At 42.8% G+C, this 11,722-nt stretch overlaps 1 protein-coding gene across 1 annotated transcript; it reads left to right on the top strand.

Annotated features, from left to right (window-relative positions):
• The first annotated feature begins 9,740 nt into the window (after positions 1 to 9,740).
• LOC133011743 (tripartite motif-containing protein 16-like) lies at positions 9,741 to 11,420 on the top strand. Its single transcript, XM_061079591.1, has one exon. The coding sequence runs from the start codon at positions 9,741 to 9,743 to the stop codon at positions 11,418 to 11,420; it is 1,680 nt and encodes a 559-aa protein (XP_060935574.1).
• The last annotated feature ends 302 nt before the right edge of the window (positions 11,421 to 11,722 follow it).

Here is an 11,722-nt window from a genome sequence, read left to right as displayed (position 1 = left end):
TTCCACTGTCCCTGCTCTTCCCCACAGTCGTGGTAATCAGCTGATTTAAAGAGCAGATGAGCCTTCATTAGCAGCTTAATGTGTTGACTGATTGTGGTTCTGACAATAGAGCTCGATGCGTGGCTAAAAACGGCTTAAATCAAAACATACAAATGTAGTTTTAATATGTTTTCTAGTGTTATATATCACTTTGTATTTATAAAACATTCACTTTAACAATTTGCTTTTAATGACAAGTAAATTGCACCATAAAATACTGGAGTGGATTTCGATAAGGGACATTGATGTAGATGAAATAAATAAATAGATAAGTCACCTCAAAAGTTGGAAATATATTTAGACCTGATATGAGGAGACATTAGTGAAGTTTGAGTTTTGATTGGTTTCCTTTTCCCTCAGCGGGGTGAGAAGAGGTTGGGTGTCAACCCTCCTGCTCCATTTCTATAAGCGTTCGTGAGTGCAGGTCTAATAGAAGCAAGAGATGCTTCAATATAATAGATCACCTCACAGCCTGTGATTTTTGGGCCATCCAGAATCTTCCTCTGTTGAGCCGTGTCAGCGTGAAACCACATGGAAATGAAAAGGTAGAATGCCGATCCACAAAACCCCAAATTTCTGAACCTTCCCAAAAAAAAGAAAGGTCTTTGAAGGTGACATTTTTATGTCGGGAGGCCATTTCTAAGATTGTCCACTTTGTCTGAGGGACAGTGAGACTTAAACCCCTCTGAATTAGAGGCTCACCGTTTTTTGGCAAAGTGAAAAATCCATGGGTCATCACCTCTCAGTGTGGAAGCTGGAAAGAAAAACTTAGATGACAAACATTTGTCCTCAGCTCTGCTTGTGAGATCCACAGTGCACTGGCCCCATGCACGGTTGATGGAGCTCAGCAGCATCTAGTTGCTGATGCAAACGACTTGCAGACGCGGCCTGTGTTCCTCCGATCGCAGGTTTATTGCTTCCTCCTTGTTCCTGTACTTTCATGAAGGTCAGGATTAATGGAAATCAATGGCTGGAGCACAAATGGGACACGTCTTTGCCTGAAGTCACAACATCAACGGTTAATCTGTGTCATAATGTTTTTCCTGTTCCTGTCTTTAAAGGAGCCTTTGAAAGATTCTTGTAATTCAGCTGAACAAACCTTTGGCTCTTTTATCTCAGTAATGCCTGTGGAGAATTGGACATGAAGATATTTGCATAATTTAATAGAACTATAATAGGGCCGTGGGTTAAATGGTAAATGAGCTACATTTATACAGCTTTGTTTTCTTAATGACCACAAAAAAAAACACAAAATACACATACACCCATTCTCTTGTTGCTAATGGTTACAGAGCATAGTCTGATTATGACTCACGATAACATTGCGTCATACGTCCGACATTCCTGCGTCACCATTTCGATGTTAGCGTCTATAACTGCGGTTTCTCCCAATTACCCCAAAAATGTGACTTCCTTATCCGATTATTAGGTTTGACCTTATTCAGGTTAAGGTCACACAAAATTATTTTTATAGACTATCGGCTAAATCTAGTTAATTTTGGAATGTTGGTGTCATGATAACTTTTCTATTTACTCACAGCGACACCGTTGGGTATTGAACCACCAATTATATGTATGGATCAGAGATTAGGCAAAACCCAATGATGACATTAATTAACCAAGTAAGAATCCTGATGGATTATCCTGGATTAAAAAAACAAACAAACCCTTTTGTTTTCAAGTTCAATTTCATTAATTGATTAAAAAGTTCGGTCGATGTGACGTCTCACTCAAGTGACTTTTTGTTCATTTGGAAGTGTATGTTCGGGTGGGTGCTGACGAGTTTGTTTGTGTGTGTGTGTGTGTGTGTGTGTGTGTGTGTGTGTGTGAGTGGCGTTGTGTGATTAATGGATTAGAGGTGGTGCTGTCATATTAGATTATAGGAATGACAAGCTCCACTGCTTCATCTCGTAGATCATATCAGAACAAACCTCTCACATTCCTGCCAATTTTCTGCGCCAGTGCAAGTGCATCTCGGAGCTGGAAAGTAAAGCATGTAAAGTGTGTGTGTGTGTGTGTGTTTGTGTGTTTTGTATTACTTGAGCATGCTACGTAAAGGCCAACACAACTATTGTGTGAGGGTGCAATTTTCAAAAAGTAGTGCAAGACGGCTGAAAAAGAAAAATGAGAGAACACAAATGTCATCACTTTTTGATGATAATAATTCCAGCCACTGGTTTGATGTCTTGAATTTCTCGCCTCTTTATTTCAGATGTTTTTAAATCCTTCTCATTTGAATGTTCAGTCAAATTTGTGTTTGCCACATTTCTTCTATTCAGTCTTGAATGACTCTGGACCTTGAAATAAAAAGGACATGACTCATGGTTCAGCTGCTCTGTTTTCACTTTACCTAAATAACTGTGCTGACCTCTTACCTTTCTCCCTCAGCAGCCACAGGGTAAAGCAGCGTGTCGTCTGCTGGTGGATCATCTCAGTGTTATTTAAGGTTTGGCTAAGTGGCCGCGCTGCACGGGTACTTACTGGATCCATGCACATCACACCCATTCTGTATTCTTTACATATATCATTAAATTCTGAATTAATTTTACGGTTCTCGTTTTACAGAGCACTATGTTTCTCTGTGTCCTGCTGCCACCTCACAGCAGGTCACTTCTTCTAGACAAGGATTTATAGGGGACAACCAAATGGCTGCCATGGCTACGACACAATGGAAACCACTTCCTATTGATCATCAGTCTCTGTGGACGCCTTCGAAAAGAAGCTAAAAATCAATTTCTTAGTTCCAGGGGTTAATTTGTGCCGGATCATGCCGGAACAGGATCCGGCACCTCTTGGTTTTGGCCTGCCCGTGTTCCGGGACTTATTTGTGCTGATCCGGTACCTCTCGTATAGAAAAAAATATGAATACAGAGCTGACAACTCTCACGCTTTCGGCGTGTGACACACATCCAATTTGTCACGCCAAAAAAAAAAGTGATTTCTTACAAGTTGCCAATACGTCGATCGCGAATGCTGTGTGGGCCGGCGCCGCCACGCCCACCCCCCCCCCTGACAAGAGGTCCGCCGCGGACGAGGTTCGCTACATCGTCCAGGGCAGGGGGTGGCGGCGGCTAAAAACACTCCGCCGCTGCTGTGACGTTTTGTAATAAATCTCTAATTTGATTTTTGTGTTTGCAACTTGTGCAACAAGTTAATTGAGGAGCTGAAGGTGCTTAACGCACAGTACTGGCCCGAGGACGCAGGTGCGCTGTATGGAGAGACTGAGGTTGAGTCGCTGTGCCAGCGCTTTAACATTACCAACCCGCCCGCAGTCATACGGGTCTACAGGAAACACAGAGACTCGGAGGTAAAGACATCCCCGATGAACTGATGGAGTGACTTGTTGCTGTCAACAGCATTCCTATTGCGAGTGCTGAATGTGAGCGCGGATTTTCGCAAATGAACTTAATTTCACATCCACCATATCATCTTTACTCTTCCTAAATCTTGTTGGACCCCCCCTGGCTAAATTCAATCCAGTCCCGTACGTGAGGTCGTGGGTGGCCAAAGGACACAGAACTGCCACAGACACACGCAGTAAAACCCGAAACAGGGAGGAGGAGAATCCGGACATGGTCGTGATGTGGGGTGTTTTGGACTAAATATGATGAGCATACTGTCTATTAATAGGCCGCCGTGCCAATCTTTAAATAATAATAATGGAAGATTTATGTGATTTATTGTAAGCTTTGAACTTTTATTTTTTATGTTTTACAAGTTAGATATGTTGAGAAATGAATTGCTGACTGTAAGTCCCACCTGTGTTGATGTGGGCATTTGCCTGTGCTGTATAGCCTAAAATAATTGTAAATTATTGTCATAAAATTTATACCATGGATATTAATTGAAGTTAAGGCTTGTAAGTCCCACAGCATTGTCAGTGGGCATTTGCATGTTTTTTTCAGCACCGTTTTCTGTATGCGTTCCGGGACCTGTGCCCGTCTCGTCACCCCTGCGCTGTCATATGTACTTTGCGTTCCGGCACCTTGTGATTTACAAATTAAGCACTGCTTAGTTCTCTTTATGTGTGTAAGTGGTTTGTCTGATTCTTTTGTTGAATCCTTTCTACAACTGTCCTTTTCTGTGAAAGGTGCTGTATTTAATGATCTTTACTCAACTGTCTTCCTTTGAAATGCTGAACAAATGATGCAAACTATTGGGAAAAAAAATTACCAAAGCTTTTCCTGCATATCCTGTCGCTGCAGAACGATATCCGACAATGTTAAAGTGTCGTTTTATCTATTTGGAAACATCAGGGCTTAACATTGGATTTTGTTGTCGCCCTTTGATTCTCTGAAGTGCAACTCTGAGGTGTTTTTTTTAAACAGCCGTCACTTCAAATCCGACTTCCTGGGGTCTGTTGATCAGATTTTTGACTTGCCTCCTACCACTGCTCTGCTTGTCCATCCATCCATTCATTGTATCCTGCTTCTCTGACATCAGGTTGCAGAGGCAGCGACCTAAACAGGGTGTTCCAGACATACCAGTACTGAGAAAATCCAATCCTGTGTCACCCTCCACGTGTGACCACTGAGGTAAAACTGCCACCTGCACCCCAGCAGTCGATGTGGTAATACGTGGTAACACCTTTGGAAAACCTGAATTCCTATGTGCGAGGCTGTAGAGAGGGTGTTTGTGCATAGACAAGAAATCATTTCCCCACTTCCCCTGTGTGTGGTGAGCAGGGGAAAGCAGAGAGGTTATATTTGCAAATGGAACATGATGGAAAAAGAAAGAAAAACATGGAGCTTCCCCCCGAGCAGTGCTTGCCGGTGTTGAAGTCGACAGGTGTATGAGAAAGTCTATAGCTGCTTCTCACATATCAAACACCATTCATCACCCTCTTCCTGTCTGTCCTCGTCTGGGGGCTGTGCAAGAAAATCCATATGTGCATGTTTGAATATGAAGGACTGGGAGTGCGGAGGAGAACTGACGGTAAAGATAACATGGGCAGATAATCGTGTAACTGATTACTTGCTCAGTTGAATTATTCGCTGGGAAGCCGATTAAAATATATTTTAAAAAATCGATCTTGCACCTCCATCCACCGCGACCCTCAAAGGATAAGCAGTATAGATAATCGAAATGATAATGTCACATAGAGAAAACACAGAAGAAGAGAGACGCACCCAGTTGATTGTACTTTCATCAGAGTTCTGGCTACTTACCTACTCACTCCTGGTATTGAGCTATTTACAGGAAAGACAATCTGTGTCTAATCCTCAGTCAATACATTGTCTTGTGTAAAAATGTCGTTCAAAGCTGATGTTTGTTATCATGTCAATATGTGCACATGGTGGCATTTTCCACAGCTACACCATTATATACTGTGATACTGCTGGTGCACATGTCTGTGCATGTGTCTGTGTCTGTGTCTGTCCTACACTTGTATTGGGCATTATAGATATCAACAGAGTCTCATTATTTACTCATTTCACAGAGATTCTCCCCCAAAAAAGGATCAATCATTGAAATAAGTGGCGGAGAAAAGAGGATTGGATGAAACAATATACAGCCCAGTGTGTCCTACATGTTATACTGGGACACGGGTGAGGAGTCAAGCGTCGTTGTATGGTTGTTGCCATGACGACGAAGGTGCAGTGCTGGATTGAGTAAAATATTAAACTGCGTCTGGACTCTGTTTATATATGTACGAGTGGAATACAAAGTGTGATGAGTTCTGAAGTGAAATCAAGCAACACCCGATGTTTACAAATGAACGTGGTGCTCTGATCATCACTGTTGCTCTGGCTGCTGGTGGAAATCCCCGGAGACGGATGACACGCTTCTCTCCGGTCCCTCTGATGTTCCGGGGCTGGATCTCTGCTGGGCGCCCACTGCCCACTTTCTTCTCCTCTGCATAAACCCACAGGCTGTAAGCAACGACAACAGCGATCTAAAACCACACTGCTCATATTCCAGTGGAGGGTGAGCTCAATTTCCTGGATTCACCCTCTGAGAGTTCCAGCCGTCCTCACGATAACTGTCAGTTTGACTGAAATGATTTCTCATGCAGATCAGGATGAAGATATGAGGGAGGGAAACTGACTCAGGACGCACCTGGTGGTTCATTGGGATCAATCCATGGACATTTGATCGTGCACCATTGCTGTTTTTGTTGTAATTAGCTCTTTGAGGATTTCTTTTATTTATATATATTAACCAATTAACAGGATTAATCACCACACGTGCCTTCAGAGGGCGCTGTTGCTCATTAAAAGTCACATAGTGTTGCTTTAAATATTCTGAATAATTTAGAATTTAGGAATTTAATGAAGAAAACATGTGAGGATCTTCTCAATCTTTCCCCCCTTAAAATATACATTCCAGCACATGTAAAATCTTGTTATCGAGCAATTCAGTGAATGTCCAGAGCCGTAACCAGTTATACAGAGACCGAGCAGAATCCTTCCTCCCTCCTCACAGAGATCACTGCCTGATTCTGATATAATGATGGCAGACGGACTGCAGCTCTTTGTTTATCATCCTCACATGAATTGACAGGGCCTTGGCATTGCTTGGTTTCCCTGCTCTCTCCCTAACTTGGACAGATTTTTCTGCACTGGCAGACAGGGTTTGCTACTGTCGCTTCAATCTGTCTTGTCGTGTCCTGTGGAGTTAAATGGAGATTCACGAGTAGAAGCACAACCATGAGGAGTAGTGGGAGGACTTCAAATTGGATCTCCAGGAAACTGCCAGTAGGTTAAAAACAACTACAACACTCAGATGGCATATTACGTGGACTTTTTTGAATTTTTTGACTCTTTGTTACTCTTCTGGTCAAATTTACCCAAACATTATTGGGGTTTAAGAGCAAAGTAGAAATAAAAGTTTAATTTGTCGTTGTTTGGCTATAATATAAAAGATTTGGGTTGCAAATAACATGCTTGTTTAGGAAAACAATGTATTACTAAAGTGTGAGCACAGTTAGAAAGTGTGCTGCAAGCCCTGAGTGCAAAATGTGTTCAATGAATTGAAGTGTAGATCCAGTAAAAAAGCTGACCTGAGTAAGGGCACCTAGACATATTACAGAGTTGAAGGAGTTTGGAGGAGCTGCTCTCAGAAGAAGACATTCGAGAGATTCTTGAAGATTGAAAAGGACGCTCCCGCGCTTATAGCACATGTCAGCTCATTCCACCACCAGAGAACCAGAAACAGGAACAGTCTGGATTGTGATTTCCACGTGTGCAGGGATGGCAACACCAGACCATGAGAAGGAACTAAAACCTGCATGATTAAGATCAAGTGGACAGAGTGAAGGTCCAGAAGTTACAACTGGACAGATTGGAAAATAAAAACATTTGCTCCTGTGGTGAAGCGTGGCTTTGCATGGAGTTCAGCTTTAGTGAACTCAGGCCCTTATAGACTCCATGTCCTCTGGGATTGGCTCCCTTGTGACCCTCAAAGTCACTCTGTCCCTTCATCACAATGGGGTATAGAGCAAAGAGAAATTAATGTAAATTATTTTAGCGTAACTAGAGACCACAGGGGTTTGACTGCTTTCTGACAGCTGTACAGCTCCTATGATTAACGACATTGTAGTGGTCCTGTGAGATCAGGCCTGTTGCCGTCATGAAGCTTCATTATATTCTCCTGACAATGCACACGGACCATTTGTATGCAGAGTGCGCACACGTGTGTGACAGAATTCATGAAAGGGACCCGCACTGCTTCAGGATGAGTTTCGTGCTCAAGATGTTCAACTCAGTTGGTTTTTGTCTGTGACTTTATGTGTAAAAAGCTTTTTGTGTTTGCGTCTCGACACTGAGATGCAGTCATGGGAAACGTCATCTTCGTGTTCTGTTTAGAAAATTATAATTACTGAAATTTTTCACAGTTGTCCAATAATAACATGACATTTCCAACAATATTACTTGTTTGCATTAAATGGTTTCCATCACTTCTCAGCGCTGTTCTCCCGTCTTCCTGTCTCCCACATCTGGCTCTTCTAATTTTATTCTGCAGCCATTCCCTCCTCTCGTCCATCTTCTGAGACCAGGTGTCAATCACAGTGAATGATGCAGCAGCTGGACATAAAGTCGCCATAAACCATCTGTTATATTTACATTCGGAGTCTATTGTTTAAAACCTGTGTGCACATAATTCATCACTATTATCATCAATTAGTCCTCCTGTACTGGGAGAGGTGATAATCTGTATTCTGTCCTTGTCACTGACTTCTCCTGCTCACCAAGTGGAAGAAAGATGAGGTGGTGGAACAAACTTTTTCTGACTAACACAAAACCTGGTTCAATATTTAGATGAGTGACTGGAACCTCATTATACTATAATAATCATAATAACAATAGTTTTAATATATTAGAAAATAATCATTTATATTCAAAAATAGTTTTTTTACAATGGTTACAAACAGGGACGTGAAAGAAAAGACAAATATCTTGAAAGATAATACACATCATTAATCATTAAAATAGACACAGAAACAAACACTGTTACAGGCACGGGGCAACAAACACACAGACACACACACACACACACACAAACACACAGCAAATTGTTGTTTAATTTTTTAAACATTTAATTTAAATGTTTTTAATGAATCAACAACTGCTGCCCTAATCTCTAAACACAGATTACTGGGGGATTGTTCAAATCCTTAATAAGATTTAGCTTTTAAAGATGTTAGTTACTACGGCTTAGGAACAACTATGCACAATATAAAGATAATAAAGTCTGTTGCAGGGATATAATAAAAAAAAGAGCAAATAGGCTCTAAAACCAATTTAAGACTAGGGCTACGTTGTAGCACTAACGGGCCCGAGCACATCGTCGGTATCAAGTCTGTTGCGGTCGGGAAGAGAGAGCGTTCAATGACCAAGCGTACGTGTCCGTGTTGCATGCGTTTGCACACTGCGGCAAGGATAAAGGCTTCACTTCCTGTAGCCAGTAGGTGGCACTGTGATTTTAAGTCATGGTGTCTTTGCAGATGTCTTCAGGTAGCGACTCTTGTCTTACATGTCTAGTTTGGACTAGATTGAACCAAATATGCATGAGACACAGAAGCTCGTGTTTTGATGGCGTGTAATCAAACTTTGACGCCAGGCCACGGTCACATGGTATGACGAAAAGTTAAAATTCAAATGACTTTAGATACTTTAATGCTGTATTATAGGCAACATCTTTGTGTAGGGCTGAGCGCTAAAGCATGTGAAATGTGATTGAAATAGGATTTCTGCTCCATGCTGACACTCAAAATGCAGCCCATGGTATATCTTACTGGTCTATGTAGGCCTACTGCTTATAATAATCAGCTACCTCTATTTTTGTGACGGTGACATGACGTCATACAAAATTGCCCCACCAGAAATTTCAGGCTAAAATCGCCACTGATCTCAGACATATTTGGTCCGATCGAGTCCAAACTAGACATGTGAGACAAGAGTCGTGACCCGATGACATCTATACAGAAATCATGACTTAAAATCACAGCGCCCCCTGCTGGCTGCAGGAAGTGACATGTTTTATACTTTGATCAACTGCCTTTAAACGAGCTGTCTAAAGGCAGCCGCCTTTAAACAGTTTGTCATCACTTCTGAGGAGAGGTACGACCATACTGTTGCTCTTTTCAAACGTGTGTTAAAACGTGGGAAAAAGAGGAAGTGAACGAGAGAGGGAGGAGCAGAGATCTGTTTCTGTGCAGAGGAAGTGAATCTGTTCTACAGTCTCTGGCAGCAGCTGAAATGGAGCAGCAAGAAAATCACCTGGACAGAGAAAGGTTCTCCTGTCCGATCTGTGTGGATCTACTGAAGGATCCGGTGACTACTGTCTGTGGACACAGCTACTGTAAGAGCTGTATAAACACCCACTGGGACGAAGGGGAGGAGAGAGGATGCTATAGCTGCCCTCAGTGTAGACAGACCTTCACACCGAGGCCTGTCCTGGGGAAAACCACCATGTTAGCTGCTCTAGTGGAGGAGCTGAAGAAGACTGGACTCCAAGCTGCTCCTGCTGATCACTGCTATGCTGGACCTGAAGATGTGGCCTGTGATGTCTGCACTGGGAGAAAACTGAAAGCTCTCAAGTCCTGTTTGGTTTGTTTGGCCTCTTATTGTGAAAAACACCTCCAGCCTCATCTTCAGTCAGCTGCATTTAAGAAGCACAAGCTGGTGGAGCCCTCGGAGAAACTCCAGGAGAACATCTGCTCTCGTCACGACGAGGTGATGAAGATGTTCTGCCGCACTGATCAGCACTGTATCTGTTATCTCTGCTCTGTGGATGAACATGAAGGCCATGACACAGTTACAGCAGCAGCAGAAAGGACTGAGAGGCAGAGAGAGCTCGGGCTGAGGAGACAAACAATCCAGCAGAGAGTCCAGGACACAGAGAAAGATGTGAAGCTGCTTCAACAGAAGGAGAAGGCCGTCAATGGCTCTGCTGATAAAGCAGTGGATGTTAGTGAGGAGATCTTCACTGAGATGATCCGTCTGCTGGAGAAAAGAAGCTCTGATGTGAAGCAGCAGATCAGATCCCAGCAGGAAACTGAAGTGAGTCGAGTCAGAGAGCTTCAGGAGAAACTGGAGCAGGAGATCACTGAGCTGAAGAGGAAAGACCATGAACTGAAGCAGCTCTTAGACACAGAGGATCACAACCAGTTTCTACACAACTACCCCTCACTGTCACCACTCAGTGAATCTACACACTCATCCAGCTTCAGCATCCGTCCTCTGAGGGACTTTGAGGACGTGACAGCAGCTGTGTCACAGGTCATAGGTCGACTACAGGACATTCTGAGTGAGACAGAGACAGAGATTTTACAGATTGTGTCTCAAGTGGATGTTTTACTGCGACAACCAGAGCCAGAGACCAGAGCTGACTTCTTAATATATTCACAGGAAATCACAATGGATCCAAACACAGTAAACACACATCTGTTATTATCTGAGGGAAACAGAAAAGCAACATGGATGAGTGAAGTTCAGTCTTATTCTGATCACCCAGACAGATTCACTTACTGGCGTCAGGTCCTGAGTAGAGAGAGTCTGACTGGACGTTGTTACTGGGAGGTGGAGGTGAAGGTGGGGGGGGGAGGAGTTCATGAAGCAGTCGCATACAAGAATATCAGCAGAGAAGGACACTCACATGAATGTATATTTGGATTCAATGATACATCTTGGGCATTATCTTGTTATGGAAACAGTTATAACTTTCGTTACAACAGCATCGAGACTCCAGTGTCAGGTCCTACGTCCTCCAGAGTAGGAGTGTACCTGGATCACAGTGCAGGTGTTCTGTCCTTCTACAGCGTCTCTGACACCATGACTCTCCTCCACAGAGTCCAGACCACATTCACTCAGCCTCTCTATGCTGGAGTTAGGGTTTGTTATGTTGGAGACACAGCTGAGTTCTGTAAACTCAAATAGACTCGAGTAATTAAAAGCAGTGATTTAGATTCTGTGTTTAAATCTTTAACTTCTTTTGTCTCCATGTTTGTTGATCAAAGTTCGTCGTGGTGATGTTTCTGCTCCGAACAGAGATCAGCTGTCAATCAAACACTGACCTTCCTTTATCACACATATTTAGTTCTCACTTTGTAAAGACAGAAATCTATAGTTACACTGATATGAATGTGTTTGAAAAAACCCGAGCACCGAGCGGTGGGAGGCCCTGTTGTATTTCGAAGGATTTGCATTTCCATTTTGGGCTTTTTCAGGGCGAAATTGCT

Source organism: Limanda limanda, chromosome 1 (assembly GCF_963576545.1).
Source record: "Limanda limanda chromosome 1, fLimLim1.1, whole genome shotgun sequence".
Taxonomy (NCBI): domain Eukaryota; kingdom Metazoa; phylum Chordata; class Actinopteri; order Pleuronectiformes; family Pleuronectidae; genus Limanda; species Limanda limanda.
Note: the sequence above shows the minus strand (reverse complement) of the source record. Positions and strands in the feature narration are given on the sequence as shown.